The sequence below is a fragment of the Canis aureus genome, chromosome 22 (genome assembly GCF_053574225.1).
Source record: "Canis aureus isolate CA01 chromosome 22, VMU_Caureus_v.1.0, whole genome shotgun sequence".
Lineage (NCBI taxonomy): Eukaryota > Metazoa > Chordata > Mammalia > Carnivora > Canidae > Canis > Canis aureus.
Window position 1 is genome coordinate 1645376 of NC_135632.1, and position 18829 is coordinate 1664204.

Consider the following 18829-nt stretch of genomic DNA (forward strand, 5'->3'; position numbering starts at 1 on the left):
TGTGTTAGGCTGGGCCATGGGAAGGCTTCCCACAAGTAGTGCTATTTGAAATAGGCTTTGAGAGCATGAGCATCTCTGTGTTCAAGTCGCTGTGGGTGACTGGTGGTGTGTCCCCCGGTCAGAGTTCACGGTGGGAGGCAGCAGGTATGCCCGTCAGCAAATGCCATGGCATCGGGACTCCAACAGTAGGCCATGAGCTCTCTTTGAAGTCTTGACGTGATTATATGGGGTTTTAGGACAACGAAGCAGAACAGAAGGAAAGACATTTGGGGCCAGGAGGCCAGTTGGGAAGCTCTTTCAGAGGTCTGCGTCATGAGGCTAACAAAGGCCACGTGAGCTTGCTCTCCACCACCCATCTCTGCTGCCTTAGTGGCTCCCCTGCTCTCCGTGATGAGACCTGCAGCAGCTCCCAGTGAAGCAACCCCAAAGAGACCAGCCTAAGGAAATGCCTTGTGTGTAGAAAATAAAATTCCTTCTTATCCAAGAATAATCTGTCTAAAGCCCAAAGCACCACTTGCCTTTGTGTGTGTGTGACAAACTTCAAGAAATATCTGTCTTCCTGGTCACCATAATAAGCAGCTTTGAGTTATCAGGAAATCACAAAATAATCAGCTTTTGTTTAACTGGTAAAATTACTTTAGTTATACTACACAAAGCTTCTCTTTTCTTTGCTTCTATGGATTCAAATCTGCCTAAGCATACGTATTTGCCAGCCAGCTCGTTTTCTTGCTTGTTTTTTTTTTTTTTTCTTTTTTCTTTTCCTTTATGGGACAATGGATACAATATACTCTTGCATGGCTTGGGATGTATGGCTGGAGTTTAAATAAAATTGGCATGCCTGGAAGCACATGTCACAGAGACCTTCATGTTCCAGGAATAGGCCCTGAAAAGCAGGGACTAGGAAATGGAATTTTATAGAATGGGGCAGGAAATGTGTAAGCATTTTCCATTCCTAAAAGGCTCAGGTTAAGTACGCTGCCCCGACCCAGAGCAGCTGGCTGACACTTCTGCCTCATGTGCCAGGGATCTCTCGTGGTTTCTCCTGAAGGACATACGACCGCTCCCAGATGCACACGCAGCATTAATGGGACTGTTCATTCATATGAGCCATGTACCAGAGACTAGCCCTGGCCCTTCCTGCACAAGTACTGGGTATGAATATCAAGTTTAAATTCATATGTAGGATAGTTTTAGTCATCTCAAAATGTCTTTTTTATGTCCCTGTTATTTATATTGTATATGACATGTGAAATATGTACGTTAGTCATATGTACAGGGACGCCCGTATGGTGGCGTCAGCGGTTGAGCATCTGCCTTCGGCCCAGGGCATGATCCTGGAGTCCCGGGATCAAGTCCCACGTCGGGCTCCCTGCATGGAGCCTGCTTCTCACTCTGCCTGTGTCTCTGCCTCTTTGTGTCTCTCATGAATAATTAAATAAAATCTTAAAAAAGTGTACAACTCTTCATGCTATGGGATAAAGCATATCCCATGCTACTCTATAAAATCATTTAGATTTGTCTTCCTTTGATTTGTTCCTCAAATATTTATTGATGCGTTGTCTGGCAGGCTCTGTGCTAGGCTTTGGGTATACAGCGGAGTACAAATTAGAATTGAATCTTGACCTTGCAGAGTTTTGAATCCTTCTAAACCAGTAACATGAAGAAAGCCTGAGAAGGGTTTGCTGGGAGCTACTTAAGGCACAGTCGGGGCCTCAGTCAGGGCACTAGACTGAAGGGGAAGAGAGAGGAGTGGAGGAAGGCTTTTAAAGGAAACAATAGCTAATCTGAGGCCTCAAGAATGAGGAGTGTCCAGCAAAATAGGGGCAATAAAAATTATAGGCAAAGTTAATTACATGAGTGAAATTGTAGATGCAAGAGAAAACAGCAGTTCAAGAAAAATTCTAAAAATCAACATGGTTGAAGTATGATATGTGATGGGACCTGAAAGGGGGGAGAGTGGAAGAGGTAAGATCAGTCTAGAAAGATGGAGGAGTCAGCCCAGAAAAGGTATGTTGAGTCTCTGTCTCGAGAGCAATGGCGAATTAGTGAAGTATGTTAAGCAGGGGAAGTGTTGGCATCGGGGCCACAGAGCGGAAAAGGAATTGGGTGGCCAAGACTGAAGGCAGAGAGAATAGTGAGAAAGCTGTTGGAATAAGGCGAGCTCAGGATGATGGGATCGGTGGTCTTAGCTTAGATGTGCCTGCCGAGAGAGCACTTCCCTGGCTCCAGCCTAGAGTAGGGCCCCAGGACAGTCTCGCGTAGCACCTGGTACTTTCCCTGCCTGGAATTAATTAGAATTTGTGACTACACATTTCCTTTGTAATTACTCGTTTTACCAATGTCTCCTTTACTAGACAGTGAAATATTCCACAAAGGCAGGAACCCGTCAGACTGATTAGCAGCTGTAACACCAGCACCTAGAACATTACCTTGCAAACGGGGAGGACTCAATGGATATCTGGGAAGAGTGAGTGGAGAAATGAATGAAAACAAAGGGAAGTGGAAAGATCTGTAGGATACTTGGGGAAGTGGAATCAAGAGAACCTGGCGGTTGCTTGGATGAGGCTGCTCATAAGGGAAAAACAGCAGTCAAGAGTGGCTCCCAGATTTCTGGCTTGAGTAGCCAGGCAGATAATGGTGCCATTTGTGGAGAAAAGAGATACTTGAGGCTAGAGAGGGAAGTGGAAGAAGTAGGGTTTTGGCAGGGGTTGGATTATAAATTTAGCAGGCTGAGCTGAGTATCAGATTCTGTTTTAAGCTACATTTCAACTTGACCTTACCCAAAAAAGTAACACTCCAAAAGAGTAAACCAACATCAACCAAAAGAAATCAGCACAGTAGACATGTGGGTGGGAAGATTGTTTTTACTTTTATGGTTTAGTTCTCCACATATAGTCCTTTCTAATTATTTTATTTTAGCAGACAAAACAAGTCATTAAATTGTCAATGTGCAACATATCTGTGTATTAACAATAGTGACTTTATTACATAAAAAGTCACATTTTCTTTAATATGAATTATTGCATGTTTATATTCACAAGAAACCAATATGACGGTATCAGGAATATGGTAGAAATTATTTTACTTTGGTCATCTTTTTTGTCTTGTACATTTTTGCGATCAAAATGGAAAATTGAAGAAAATGTAAAACCCTTTCCTACTTTCTTATTTTTATTATTAAGGATGTCCAAGACATACTTCTCCAACTTGAAGGTTTTCATTAAAGTCATCGAGGATCTTTTATGTACTTATATCATATTGCCCTTTAAGTTACAGCTCTCATCGTGGGTTAGAGGAAATATAATACTCCTGGTGAGGACATAAAGCATCAAACCTTGGTTTATGAATAGTAGCATCTAAACATTTTTGTAAACTTCACTCTTTAATAGCAGAGCACAGATGTAAAGAAAAAAGAAACTGAAGTCTCTGAAAGTTTATTGTAAATTTTAAATTCCAGACTTGGGGGATAGGCTTCATTTCCAGTGAGGGCAATTTCCAGACTTTAGATTTAACACAAAAAATATTAGATTGTTTCTGATTTAACTAATTTTCCTCCTTGTTTCTCTTTCCCTCTCTTTTCTTTTTGTAGGTGGCTCAGAAGTGTATTCCTTTCCTAATTGGGCATTTGAAAGACTCAACTCATAGAGATGTCATCCTAAACATCCTCACAGAGATAACAAGCTATGACCCTGTGGCTTTGAGCACTTTCCTTCCAATGCTGAAAGAGATTGGTGAGAGATTCCCCTACCTCATCGGACAAATGGCAAAAATCTATGGAGCCGTGGGGCATGTAGATGAAGTAAGTTTGGCTTTTTTTTATCTCCATTTCCCTAAATTCCATTGGCACTTCATCCATTGGGGCTCTATGACCTCTAAATTTGTCCTGAAACTTCCGAGAGTTCCCATTTCTCTTTCAAAACCTTGTACATGGACAGTGGCCTTCGGATCAAAGACACATTATAGCAGGACTAGCTGGAAGGCTCAGGAAATAAAGATCTCATTACTGGAGAGTCACCTGAGGAAGGGGAAGGATTAAACTGGAGCGAGCACTATGACAGATTCAAGAACACTTTGTAATAATAGTAACCAGTAAAAGGGTTTCATCTCATTTCTTGTTGCAGTTCTGCTCACCTGAGGAGACCCTCAAGAAGCATAGGGTTAGGTCATAGACGTCCCTATTAATAAGATCCCATAGCGATGCTGTCAATAAATGCCTAGATTTAGTATCTTTTGAGTCCTCTGGATGTTGTTACTTAGAAAAATGAAATGTTTGTACATGTTTAGAAGGCCTAGGCTAAATATTTACATAATAGAATCTTTTGGCAGGAACAGAGGTTGCCATCAGTTTGTGGGGATTAGGTGACCAAGAAACAATTTCCAGAAATTCAGGTTCTGAAGGATGAGCATGTCTGTCTGATGATTCTACATTGGGATTTAGGATTTTTATCTTTTTAAAATAAAAGCAAATATATAATTGATAGAAGAAAATTTTTACTTTCACATAATACAGTTTCCTATAAGATAAATATAAAATTGTGCAACTCTTAAAAGGGAATTCATTGTTCATCAAGTTCAACTTCTTGATTCTACACAGGAGAAAATTAAAAACTAGAAAAGTTGAGTGACTTACCCAGACTGCGACTGGGTTAGTTTGTGACCCAGTTGCAGTTAGGTCTTTGCTATCCTTGGCATTCTTTTCAAAGTTTATCTTAGAGTGGGTCTCTGGTTCCGTTTTATTTTATTTCTGCCGAGATTTGCAGATGGCCTGGTGAATGGGAGGCTTCCTTCCGGTGGAGGGCCTTTTTCTAGCTTCCCAGATGAAGGTGGGAGAGCAGAGCTGCCAAGCAGCCTGGAACTGTCAATATGAGGTGGGAGGTGGGGGGATCTTGTAAAAGGATTACTTTGGTGTGGACATGCCGCTTAGTATAATCCTGTTCTATCCTCTGCTGTTGGGAATGTCTCGCGCCTGCCACAATCTGCCTTCTGCTAACACTTTGCCGTGCCTGTCACCTTTGCTGCCAGGAGAACCCGCTGGTGTGCCCTAGTGCTTTTAGAACAACTTCAGTTGACAGCTGTTTGACTGAATCTGCTGACCTTGCAGGTTTTTGTATGTACCAAAAAATTCAACCTCTGATGTGTGAGGCCTTGGAATCTCTAAAAATTGAACTCCTCCTGCCCTTTAATGGTAGTTCTTTTCATCACAAATATTCTTATGATTCATTGATGTGTGGTCATGCACATTGGAAGTGAATAAACCTCCCATAGAAAATGTACTCTGTTACAAAACAAAAACAAAAAACCCATTAGCCATATACAGTTATGTCATTGTAGGTTTCCCTGAACTAAGACTAACTTGACAGAGAGTGGCCTGTTAGGGTGACATTTGTATGACTGTAGGTGGGTGCAGGGAGAAAAGGAGGGGATCCAGAGATCGAGGAATCACTTATTTTAGAACTCAGAGTATTAAAATATTTTTTCTCCCCCGTTCCCCCAATTTCTCCTTCTTATGTGTCCATGAAGGCATCTATGTTTGGGGGAGAAAATTTTTTTTTCTGGTGGTTCTGACTCATCTCCTCAGCAAAGAACAATTCTGGATCAAATACCTTCCAAATGTACCTGGATATCAGGATTACATGGGGAAGATTTTTAATAATATAAGTTCATGAGACTCATAGAAAAATTTACTAAATCATAATCTCCAGGAAAGGGACCTAGAAACCTGGACTTGTGGGACCCTGTGCCAGGTAATTTTTATGCAACTGTTAGTGGATCAGTATTTGAGATCCCTTGATGTAAAGTATTTAAAGCATTTTCTATCTTAAACTTAGAATCAGGTCTTGTCCTTCACTCTTCCTGCCTTTATCCATCAAGTAATGTGAATTAATTAAAACTTTTCCAGACTACTGATGTGGCAGTTTAAATTAGGTATGGTTGAGAGTAACACAAAATTTCAAAACAATAGTGGCTAAAACAGAGACAGTCTTTTATATATCTCACACATAAAGTTTAGAAAGCAGTCTAGAAATCCATGTTTCAGAGACCCAGAGACCCATCCTTGAGCACACTAGAGAGCACATAACTTCTGTGCCAAGGTCCAAGGTGGTTACTTATCTCTACCCATCAAGTCAGTATTTCAACTAGCAAGAAGGTGAATGGAAAGAACTCTTCCAGATGGTCAAACACAATCTACTATTCATATCCCATTGGCTACAGAAAACAAAGCTGCATATGACCACACCTAGCTTCAAGGGAGGCTGGAACATGTAGTCTGGATTCAGATGGTTACATATCAAGAAAGAAGGGCAGAAATAATGATGGGGACAAAGAATGCCTCTGTTGCAGCTTGTCAAGTCACTTCATTTGTCTGGGTCTGTTTTCTCTCCTCAAAAAATAACATCCTTTCACAGGTTTACCTCCCTCCTGCTCTGATATTCTTGATTTCATTATTCTATTTCATTTAAGACCAGTCTAAATTACCTATAAATATCAGGCTCCTTTACTGAGAAATAAAACTCTTCTTATTTGTTTCTAACACCTAAACTATTACCATTCGAAAGTCTCTCTTTTAGCTTTAAAGAATAATAAGGTTCAGATGTCCTAAGAATAAGTGTAGTAGTCTAAGCAGCTATTAACCAATTTGATTGAGCCTGTTCAACTTTCTAAAAATCTTATGGAATCATATTCCCAAAGACCAAATCCAGTAGGGAAGATATATATGTATGTGTATTTCTACACAGCCTCATTCTAAAAGGAAACATGAAGTTACTGAAGTACATTGCCAGGTGGGCATAAGGGCACAAGTTAGGGTCCTGGACACCTATGGAGGAGGGAGTTGCAGTAAAGAAGGAGCAGCAGGAACTTTTCCCTGAACAACCTGCACCACTTTCTGTGTGGAAAATTTGGCCTATTGTGAGATAAAGAGACACAGGAATAACATGAGACATGGAAATGTTTAGGGTGTTAATGATAAGACAGGCATGGGACTCTAGTGACTTCAGGCCCTAGGATTCTCTCTCTCATCCTGTCCTGGTCTCATCTAAAAATTGACTTCATTTAGAAATTTCTCTCTTTGCATCAAAGTAGAACTTTCAGATATATTTAGAGGTTTCAAGTATCAGATGATGACATTGCTAGGATTTAAGTAGTTTTAGAAATGCAGAAAAACCAATCCAACTTTGAGAATCTTGCTCCAGCTTTAGAAATGGACAGTCTGTGATGGACTGTAGCCTACTGTTCCATCCCTCCCTTATTGCCTGGCCTATGGAAAATTGAATTGTTAGATCCTTAAGAGTAAAAGGCAAGTCTTCTGGGAGTATGTAGTCATCAGGCCAGGGATAACCTTGGTATAGAGCTAGACTGGAATCAATTGCATGAGTTATTAATCAACTTATGCCTCAACATTTGTGCTTGCATGAGGCCAGATGTGAGAACTGCAAGGTCTGACTACAGGGAACCAGCCTGGATGTGCCTGTCCTTTATATCAGGGCCTATCTGAGTGGGCACACTGTTTTCAGCAGCTTGAAAGCAGTGTCACAGTTTTTCCATTTGCATTACACCCAGAGAGGAGAGTTGTGTAGAGAAACCTGAAACTAAAACCTATATATCCTTATTCTATCTCCCAAATGAACTCAGAGATCTTTTTTTCACCAAAACTTAAATTAAACCATGCTTAGTAGCTGTATAGTGCTTGTATCACAATAGGAGGCAATACAGTACCTCACAAGCCATTTTCAGGTTTGTGCTGACACCCGAAGCACATCTAGTGGATTAAGAATAAAACAGAAGGATCACAGGCTAGAGAAACATGTTCCTGGGGCAACTGATGCATTTTTGTCCCTGAGGTGCACCTTCCTAGGCACTGTCAAGTAAGAGACACATAGTTTCTATCATGCCAGGATTCATCCCACTTATATGGGATGCTCAGTTGAAGCAGATGCACAAATAAGAAATATTACTATATTGGATGTGTCCTCATATCGGCAAAAATGCACAGGTCCTTTTGTCTTTCTCCAATGAGAAGACTGCAGTGGAGACCTCAGGAGACAACAGCATCTCCTAAGAATTCATCCCCAAAGTGCCTAGCAGTTTGGTGCCACCACATCTCTGGTAAACATCTGGTGACTCAACCCAAGACCAAGGCAGCCCCTACTTGGCCCAATAACCACTCAGGGACCAAACCTTGCCCACAACAGGGAAAGATAGCCATTGCGTATTACTGGACTGAAGGCAAAGTGGCATAGGCACAATGATAGAGCACACACAACACACACAAGACACGCCTGAAGCACCAGGTTCTGGTGAACAGGGAACATTACACTACAGGACACTACAGAAACTCTTCTTCATAAAGCCACTACTTTCAAGAACAGGAGATGTATCTGACTTTCCCAACACACAGAAACAGACAGAGAGAGTTAGACAAAATGAGGAGACAGAGGAATATGTCCCAAATGAAAGAACAGGACAAAAACCACAGCCCGAGAGCTAAATGAAACACAGATAAGCAATACGCCTGATAAAGAATTTAAAGTAATAGTCAAACGATACCCATCGGACTTGAAAAGAGAGTGGAGGACCTCACTGAGATGCTTAACAGAGAGACAGAATGCATGAAACAGAACCAATCATAGATGAAGAACTCAATAACTGAAATTTTAGAAAATACAAGAGGAATAAATAGTAGACCAAAGGAAGCAGAAGAATGGATCAGTGACATGGAGGACAGAGTAATGGAAAGAAATCAAGCTGAAGAGGAGAGAGAAAAAACAATAAAGAGTGAAAATAGACTTAGGGAACTCAGTGTCAGCATCAGGCATAATATGGTCATATTATAAGGATCCTAGAAGGAGAAGAGAGAGAAAAGGGGACAGAATATTTATTCAAAGAAATAAGAGCTGACAACTTCCCGAATCTAGGGAACAGAATCCAGATCCAAGAGGCAGAGAGAGCCCCCAACAAAATCAACCCAAGGAGGCCCACACCAAGACACACAGTAAGTAATTAAAATGGTAAAAAAGTAGTGATAAAGAGAGAATCTTAAAAGTAACAAGAGAAAATAAAAGTACATACAAGGGATACCACATAAAGCTATCAGTGGATTTTTCAGCAGAAACCCTGCAGGCCAGAAGAAAGTGGCGTGATGTATTCACAGTGCTGAATGGGAAAAGTCTGCAGCCCAGGGTACTTTTGTCAGCAGGTTATCATTCAGGGTAGAGGAAGAAGTAAAGAGTTTCCCAGACAAACAAGGTTAAAGGAATTCATGACGGCTAAACTAGCCCTACAGGAAATGTTAAAAGCCATTTAACATTTGAGTGGAAAGGAAAGACCATAAGCAGGAGTAAGAAAGTAGGAAGCACAAAAGCAGTAAAATTCACTATCTCTATAAAAATCAGTCAAGGGATTCACAAAATGAAAGGATGTACAGTATGATACCAGATACCTAAAATGTTGGAGACGAGGAGAGGAGTAAAGAATGAGTTCAAACTTAAGTGACCATCGAATTAATATAGACTGCTCTATGCAGAAAATATTATATACAAACCTAATGGTAACCACAAATTAAAAAACAGTAATAGATATGCAAAAAACAAAGAGCAAGGAGCCCAAATATATCACTAAAGACAACCAGCAAACCATGAGAGAAGAGAGCAAGAGAAGAAAGGAACAGGGAAGAATTACAAAAACAACCATAAAGCAAGTAACAAATGGCAATAAGTACATACTTATCAATAATTACTTTGAATGTAAATGGACTAAACACTCCAATCAAAAGACATAGGGTGATGGAATGTATAAAAAAAGCAAGACTTAAAAAAAAAAAAAAGCAAGACTTATCTATATGCTGCCTCTAAGAGACGCATTTCAGAACTAGAGACACAAGCAGATTGAAAGTGAAGGAATGGAAAATCATTTATCATGCAAATGGAAGTTTAAAAAAAGCCAGAGTAGCAATATATATATCAGAAAAAATAGACCTTACAACGAAGACTATAACAAAAGATGAAGAAAGACACTGTAAAATCATAAATGGAACATTCCAACAAGAAGACATAACAATTATATATATTTACACACCCAGAATGGGAGCACCCAAATTCATAAAGCAACTATTAACAAGCATGAAGGAAGTAATAGGGAGTAACACAATAATAGTAGGGGACTCTAATAGCCCACTTACATTCATGGACAGATCATCTAAACAGAAAATCAACAAGGATACAGTGGCTTTCAATGGTACATTGGTCTAACAAGTATATTAAGAACATTCCATACTAAAACAGCAGAATACACACTTTTTTCAAGTGCACACAAAACATTCTCCAGAAGAGATCACATATTAAGCCATAAAACAAGTCTCAAAAATCCAAAAAGACTGAAGTCACACCATGTATCTTTTCTAACCCTGATGCTATGAAACTAGAAATTGTCCACAAGGAAAAAATCTGGAAAGAACACAAACACATGAAGGTGAAATAACATTTTATTACACAATGAATTGATCAACAAGAAATCAAAGAGGGAATTCAAAAGATACATGGAGACAAATGGACCTGAAAGCTCAATGGTCCAAAATCTTTGGGATGCAGCAAAAGCGGTTCTAAGAGGGAAGTTTATAGCAATACAGGCCTACCTCAAGAAGCAAAAAAATCTCAAATGAACAACCTAATCTTACATCTAAAGGAGCTAGAAAAAGAACAACAAACAAAACCTAAAACCAGAAGAAGAAAACAAAGATTAAAGCAAAAACAAATGATATAGAAACTAAAAAAGCAATAAAACAAATCAATGAAACCAGGAGCTAGTTTTTGAAAAGATCAACAAAATTGATTAACCTTTAGCTAGATTCATTAAAAACATGAGAGAGAAGACACACACACACACACACACACACACAAAACACACAACTGGCACCACAGAAGCACAAAGGATTACAGAAGAATATTGTGAAAAATCATATGCCAACAAATTGGACAACCTAACAAAAAAAAGGATAAATTCCTGGAAACATAGAAACTCACAAGACAGAGTAAGGAAGAAATAGAAAATTTGAACAGACCGATTATCAGCAAAGAAATTGAATCAGTAGTCAAAGAAGTCCCAACAAACAAAAGTCCATAACCAGATGGCTCGAAAGACAAACACTACCAAATATTTACAGAAGAATTAATATCTATTTTTCTCAAACTATTCCGAAGAAGAGGCAGAAAAGCTTCCAAATTCATTCTGAGGCCAGTATTACCCTGATACCAAACCCAGAGAAAGACACTACCAAAAAAGAGAACTGGCCAATATCTTTAAGGAATATAAATGCAAAGTCCTCAACAAACTATTAGCAAATTGAAACCAACAGTACATTAAAAAAAATAATGCACCATAAGCAGGAGTAAGAAAGTAGGAAGCACAAAAGCAGTAAAATTCACTATCTCTATAAAAATCAGTCAAGGGATTCACAAAATGAAAGGATGTACAGTATGATACCAGATACCTAAAATGTTGGAGATGAGGAGAGGAGTAAAGAATGAGTTCAAACTTAAGTGGTTTTTATTTATTTAAGTGGGATTTATTCCTAGGATGCAGAATTGGTTCAATATTCTTAAATCAATCAATGTGGCACATCACATCATCAAAAGAAGAATTAAAAACTATATGATCATTTCAATAGATGCAGAAAAAAACATTTGACAAAGTTCAACATCCATTCATGATAAAAACTTTCAATCAAGTAGGTTTAGAGGGAATATACCTCAACATGATAAAGGCCATGTGTGAAAAATTCAAGCAAACATCATACTCAATGGTGAAACACTGAGAGCTTTCCCCTAGGATCAGGAACAAGACAAGTATGTTCACTCTTCACCACCTTTATTCAGCACAGCACTGGAAGTCCTATCTACAGCAGTTAGACAAGGAGAAGAAGTAAAATGGGGCACCTGTGTGGCTCAGTCAGTTGAGCATTTTGACTTTTAGTTTTGGTTCAGGTCATGATCTCAGGGTTGTGAGCTCAAGCCCTACATCAGGCTCCATGCTTGGTGGGGACTCTGCTTGAGATTCTCTTTCTCCCTCTCTCTCTTTGCCCTTCCCCCCTCCCTAAAAAAATGTAGAAATTTTGCACACCAGAAGAGAGTGGAATGACATGTTCTCCAAGTGCTAAAAGGAAAACACTTCCAACCAAGAATACTCTACCCAGCATAGCTATCATTCAGATGCAAAAGAGAAAGAGTTTTTCAGAGAAACTTTTGCTGTCTGAAATTAATAAATAAATCTTGAAAAAGAAAGAAAAGACATCCAATTTGGTAAAAAGGAAGTAAAACTTTCACTATCACAGATGACGTGATACTGTTATTTAAAAGCCCAAAAGACTCCAGCAACAAAATTCTAGAACTGATAAATGAACTTGATAAAGTCGTAGGATACAAAATCAATATGGTAGAAATCTGTTGCATTTCTGTATGCTAATAATGAAGTGGTAGAAAGAGTAATTCCAAAAGAGAATCCCATTTACAGTTTCTTGAAAAATAATAAACTACCTGGGAATAAACTTAACCAAGAAGGTGAAAGACCTGTACTCTGAAAACTATGAAATGCTGACAAAAGAAACTGAAGATGAGACAAGGACATAGAAGGATATTCCATTCTCATGGATTGGAAGAACAAATATTGTTAGAAAGGCTGTACTACCCAAAGCAGTCTATAGATTGAATGCCATCCCTACCAAAATAGCAATAGCATTTTTCACAGAACTAGAACAAATAATCCTAAAATTGGTAAAGAACCACAAAAGACCCCAAATAGACAAAGCAACCTTCAAAAAGAACATAAGTGGAGGTATCACCATCCCAGGGTTCAAGATACACTACAAAGCTGTAGTAATCAAAACAGTACGATACTGGCACAAAAAAATGGACACATAGATCCATAGAACAGAATACAAAGCTCGGATAGAAACCTGCATTTGTAAGGCCAGTTAGTCTTTGACAAAGGAGGTGAGAAGATGCGACGGAGAAAGTCTCATCAATAAGTGGTGTTGGGAGAACTGGATGTCTACAGGGAAAAGAATGAGACTGGACGGCTTTCTTACACCATATGCAAAAATAAACTCAAAATGTTTTAAGGCCCTCAACGTGAGACTTGAGATCATAAAAATCCTAGAAGAGAGCAACACTATTCACTCGTAAGTTTTTGTTGGGATTTAATGGATTCTATGCTATGGAACAGTGTCTGGCAAATGGTGGACCGTCAGTAAGTCCAAGCAATCTAATGTATTACCTCCTCCGTGTTGCTCAAGACTTCCCCATTTGCATTTATTTGGATATAGACTGAAGCTTAAGCCTAACAGATTGAAATTAGGGAAGACAGCAGCCAGGGAGATGGCCTGCCTCTTCCCTGCTCCTCCAGTGAAAGAGGCTGAATGGATGCATATCCGTGGGACGAGTCAAAATAAGGACAGATAGGAAAGGAACAGTTACCATAGGCAACTTCATGTATCCTAAAGGTGCCAAGCAGAATTGACCGGATCTTTATTCTTTGTTAGAGAATAACTGGTCTGTGTAGATTTTTTTTTCTTGAGTGGAATGTATATCTGCTTTATATTTATTTTGTAGACAATTATTCCTGAGGGGAATAAGAGTAACAAAAATAATAATAAAAGCACATTTCATAAAAAAAAATTCTAATTTAAAATAGGCCTTGTGTTCTTCGGGGGCACTGAAAGTGCTTTCCATAAAGGGCAGGTCGTCCCCAGCTCCTCACCTATAAAAACAGCTAAAATAATTCTGCAGCATTTTTTTAAAAGCTCTTATTAACTAAACATGAAGTGGTTTAAATTAAACCCAGACCAGATATTGACTTTTTTTTTTTTTTTTTTTTTTTGGTTCATGGAGAACTGAAATAGAATATTTCAATTCTAGGGGCTTTTATTTTTTCCATCATTTTCTTGACTCGTTGGACATGCAAGTGTCCTCGGCCCACTGGGTTGGGTCCTGCGGTTATCGTAGACCTCTTTCCCAGTGTGGGGTAATGTGGAAAGGAGACTCCATTAGGAATGGCTTTGATTTTTTCTTTTTCTTTTTTTTTTCTTTTTTTGGAGAGGCTGAATTGCATTCATGTGTTCTGTGAATTACCAAAGGCCCAAGTAAACAAACTGAAACGATTTTATTTCACAGTCCAGTGCTAACTGGGACCCAGCCTCACTGGGAGGCCCCTGCTGGTGTGTAGCGCATGCTGTGTAGACACGGGCTTCCCTATGCCAGGCCGGCGAGGCGCAGACCCAGTGGTGCAAACAGAGACAAGGTGCTTTAAAGTGCTCTTTAGAAATGATTTAGCACATGGAAGGATGCCGTGGCCAGTTGTTTTCCGAGCTCGAGACCGACAGTGCACACCTGCGAGGAATCAAATGGCCTGCCCTCCCCGGCAGCCGCGGCCGTGGGGGTGTTAAATCCTGTGGCTGCAGCCTTGTTTTCCTAACCGGCCGGACTATGCTGGCCGAGCACCAGGCTGTCTGTGACATCCTCTCTGGCTCGGAGTCCCGGGCACCTTTCAAGTAAAGAAGTGACACACATCTTGCCCAGGTCGCATTTCTGTGACATCCGGCAGGGGTTTCCACAAAAACACTTTCAGGAGGAAAAGGAAAAGAACCACAAAGGCAACTGACACCCACATCACTGTCCTCATCCTGCCCGTGGAAAAACATCCTGGGAAATAGAAGCTGGATGGATGATTTGCTCCTTTAACTTGCAAATCAAGTCTAAGGGATCTGGGGGGCCCCTCGTTAGAGGAAGAGCCTGTGGCTTAAAATTGCACTTTTGCCAAAGATGGAGAATTTAGGTAAAACTTTGGTGGGCTTAGTGGTTTTGAAGGTTCATTTTTTCTTAAGCCTTGGTCTGTGCTTAATACTAGAGAATTGTCATCACCTTTTTTCCCCACAAAAAAATACAATTAGTTCTCTTGTTTTCTTATATGGTGAAATGGTTACGCGTGCTAATGGGAAATAGTATCAATAATAAACCCCTCCCAGAGTGTAAGGAAAAGAAAACTTTGAGTATACATGGAATCAGGTTGCAAATCATGGTGCTGCTAGTCCACATCCTCCCTCCGTCCAGGACACAGGGCTGAGTCGCTGATTTTTTCCGGGCACACGCCCCAGTGCTGATGACAGGGGCCCAGAGAAGAGGAAACTGTGGTCCTGGCCCGAGAGGGGCTCCCAGGGAAGGTGGGCCAAGGGAGATGGACAAAGAGATGGTTTGAGTTTGCTTTGGTGTGCGTTACCCTGTTCTGAACACATCGGGAAGGAAGCAGGTAACCGTGCGTGGGGCAGTCGCGTGGTTTGCCGGCTGATAGGGTCATGTCATGGGCGGAAGGGGAGGGCATAGCACGTACAGTATCAGGCAGCTGGGGAAAGAGCTCGAGGCTTGTAGAAACCATGAAGAATTTGAGGGTCTGGAGCACTGAAGGACTGCTGTGTTGAGGGGGGCATGAGGCTGGTCGGTAGGCCGCGGCTAGATTGCGAAAACTCCTCTTTGATTAGCAGGTAGTTCCTGTCCTCCGCCTTCCCTCTCCGAAGTTATTCATCCCTGGTGCTCACATGACCTTGGAACAGTATTTTGTTTCCCTTCTCATTGGCCACTGTGCACCTCAGAACTCCCAAGAAACTAAGGAGCCTGCCTGGTAAAGGACAGACAGTCCCCGCAGATAGTCCCAGACGTAGGGTAGGAAATAACGGTTACGAAAGTTACATGTTGCAACCATTTTCAACAATGTCTTGTAATTATGGACTGTAATTCAGGCCAAGACTGACCAGATTCACCAAGGGCCCTGGGCTCCTGGGCGAGCCGGGCAGCCTGACAAAGCTAATGGTGCGGCGGCAGCACCCAGACGGCCAGTCTCGCCTGGGGATGGAAAGCCAGAAGGGTCAGCCCAGGGTCCCCCCCAAACTGATCTTACCCCAAGGGGGGACCATTTGCCTTTGTCACAGCAGTATCTGTGAGGAAGTAGGTGAGGGCGTTTGCCCCGGAAAGTAGAAAGCTCCCACCCAGGGACCGTCCCTGCAGCCTTGAACTCAAGAAGCGATTGAGTCCTGGGTTCACCTGAAGGACAACTGAGCCTTGGCAGCAGGTGTGTGTGTGTGGGGGGGGGGGGGGGGGTCGGTGGAGAGGATGGAGTAGGTGATGATTCCAGCTCAAATCCTGCTGCTCTTGTACGAAGGCAGCGGCAGTCCTTGCCCTTCCCGCTCCGCCTCCGACTTGAACCACTGGGGCTCAAGCGGGCTGCTTCCAGGGCCGGCGTCGGCACGTCTCTGCCTGTGGCTTTGTTCACCTTCACACCACTGTGCTAACTTGCACGACTGCATAGAGACACGAAGAACCAGGTCCCCCCCCACGGCCCTCCACCAATGGTGCGCGCCGAGGCAGGTGCCTCAAATGCAATCCCTCTTCGCAGCACTGCCAGGCACCCTTGTGAGCTACTGCCCTCTGCACTTTACTCCCCTGCTCGGCTCCTGCAGCTTCCGAGTAGTGGGTTGGTGCTTCAGTCGTCTCAGGGATCCTGATCCAAGGACAAGGCATTTCCATGCGTCCCCAGGCCACGGTGATCCCCCGGCCCTGAATACATGTGTGACGTGTTGCATGTGCTTCTCACTTAGACTGGAACTTGACCAAGCATCACTATCTTGTACTAGTAAACGGCAGCGGATGACAAGGCGGGTTGTGTTTAAGGAAGGCCAGGAAACCTACAGGCTTGGGTCCTGGTCATGGCTGGTGGCTGCTGGTCTTCAGAACCTGTCGGTCTGCTTCCTGTGTGGTGGCCAAAGCGTGGTCCTCAGACTAGGAGCACTGGGCATCACGTAGGAATCACAATCCAGTCTAACAAGATCCCCGGGTCACGTGTATGCACATGAAAGTGTAAGAGGTACTGCTCTCAAGGAGCCAGACCCTGCAGGATTTGTCTGCCACAGAATCCCTCAGAGATGTACTTATCAAAAAATTTAAGCCCGGATTTCTTTTGCAGTGAGTAGGAGTTGGGAACTTGATATTGGTTCATTGGACTCAGCTAACGCCCCTTAGAAACCATACCTGTGACAGCCGGCTGATCGATGGGCTGTCACACCGAAATGTTCCTGTTACAGTTCTTAGCATTAACCAGAGTGATGCTTGATATCCGCATGAACTCGGGAAGATAACGCATAAGAGATGAGACTGAGAAGGGTGTCTTGACGTTGGTTTATTTCTTGTGAAGTGATAAATCTCTAGTAGATAAAGATATAGCTGTTGCTCTTCAAGGCTAGTACGCTAGAGAGGACTGGAAAATAAATGTCCCCAGGACGGGAGTAAATGGAAATGGTCACTCTTCAAGGTTACGTAGATCCCATAGAGTCTCAAATATCTGGCAGTTCACCCAGAAAAGTGGAAAACAAGCTTTCCTAACTGTCTCATGTCATTGAGGTCTTTATTTCCTGAGGACGGCTCATTTTAGAAAGCTCCTACTGCGCCCTCCATTCTCCGAGGATTTCTTGCACCGACGTCTGCTTTGGAGGCAACCTCCCTCCCTTGCAGACAGCGTCCTTTGTGATGAGGCTCTGCGTCTCACTCAAAAGTCCCCTTCTTCTTTCAAAACCTTTCTTTCCCACCTTCTCTAGGACAGCTCTCCATCCCCAAGGCACTGTCTGGTTACAAACTCTCCCTCCTCCGGGTCTGGTAGGTACAAATTCGTTGGGCAGGAAAGGAGGGTGACGAGAGGAAAGAGTAGAGGTTACAAAGATCTTCTGAAGGAAATGTTCTACGTTCCTTCACCTTACAGAGGGAGAATGACCTTGAAGGCAAGATGCGTGGGTTTTACTATCTCGTGTGGTCGATACGTGGACACAGTAGATACAGTGAGGTGACTCTTCTGTTCTGCTGTTGAGAAATGGCAAGAGTGAGTCATGCTATGGTCTGAATGTGCATCCCTCACCCCATCCAATTCACATGTTGCCACCTAACCCCCAAAGTGATGGAATTAGGAGGTGGAGCTTTGGGGAGGTGAGTAGGTCATGAGGATGGAGCCCTCCTGAATGAGATTAGGTCCCCAATAAAAGAGGCCCAAGGGAGCTCTCTTGCCCCCATCCTCCATGAAACCAAACACCACATCTATCAGCACCGTGATCTTGGGCTCCCTGGCCTGCAGAACTGTGACAAATAAATGTTTGTGGTTTATAAGCCACCCAGCATGTGACGTCTTGTTATAACAGCCTGAATGGACTAAGACAAAAAAAGGAGTCCACTCAAGATCTCAATACAACCCCATCGAAGAATCCTAAAAGACTGTTGGACTCTGTTGCCGCTGTTACTAGGAGTCAGCTCACAAATAAGTGGAAAGCAACTTGGAAAGTAATCGTTCTCTTCAGGCTGGTGTATTTCGAGCTTTTGAGCACACACGGTCAGACATACGTCCAAAACCCCATGCTATTCGCTGCCCTTCACATGCATGTTTTTATTTACTTGTTTATTTATGCCAGTTAAGTTTAAATAAAGGTAAATAAATTTATGTCAGCAAGAAGTTAAGGCAGTTTACTATGAAAACATAGCTTGCTATGAGACCAAAAATAATTAACCCAAGGCAAAAATCCAATAACCGAGAGGTAAGCATTGGGAGGATGGGGAGCGGGGTACGGGAAAACCGATATCGAACTCTCCTGGCCAGTCTCAGGCAAGATTTACGCTTGCCTGAAAACTGCATTTTTCTGCTTTTATTCTCTGCCGTAAGTAATGAAATAGTACCCAGATATTTGCCTCTAACCTATATTTTAGGAGCTAAATCTCAGCTACCATGAATAAAACATCCTGGCTATTTCTTACGA

At 41.9% G+C, this 18829-nt stretch overlaps 1 protein-coding gene across 4 annotated transcripts in view; it reads left to right on the forward strand.

Annotated features, from left to right (window-relative positions):
- The window catches only part of VEPH1 (ventricular zone expressed PH domain containing 1), a 222840-nt gene that overhangs the window by 64495 nt on the left and 139516 nt on the right, over positions 1-18829 (forward strand). For all 4 annotated transcript variants that reach the window (XM_077864580.1, XM_077864579.1, XM_077864583.1 and 1 more), the window contains one exon: positions 3590-3799. In XM_077864580.1, the coding sequence (XP_077720706.1) occupies positions 3590-3799 (210 nt within the window). The remainder of the gene's footprint in view (positions 1-3589; positions 3800-18829) is intronic.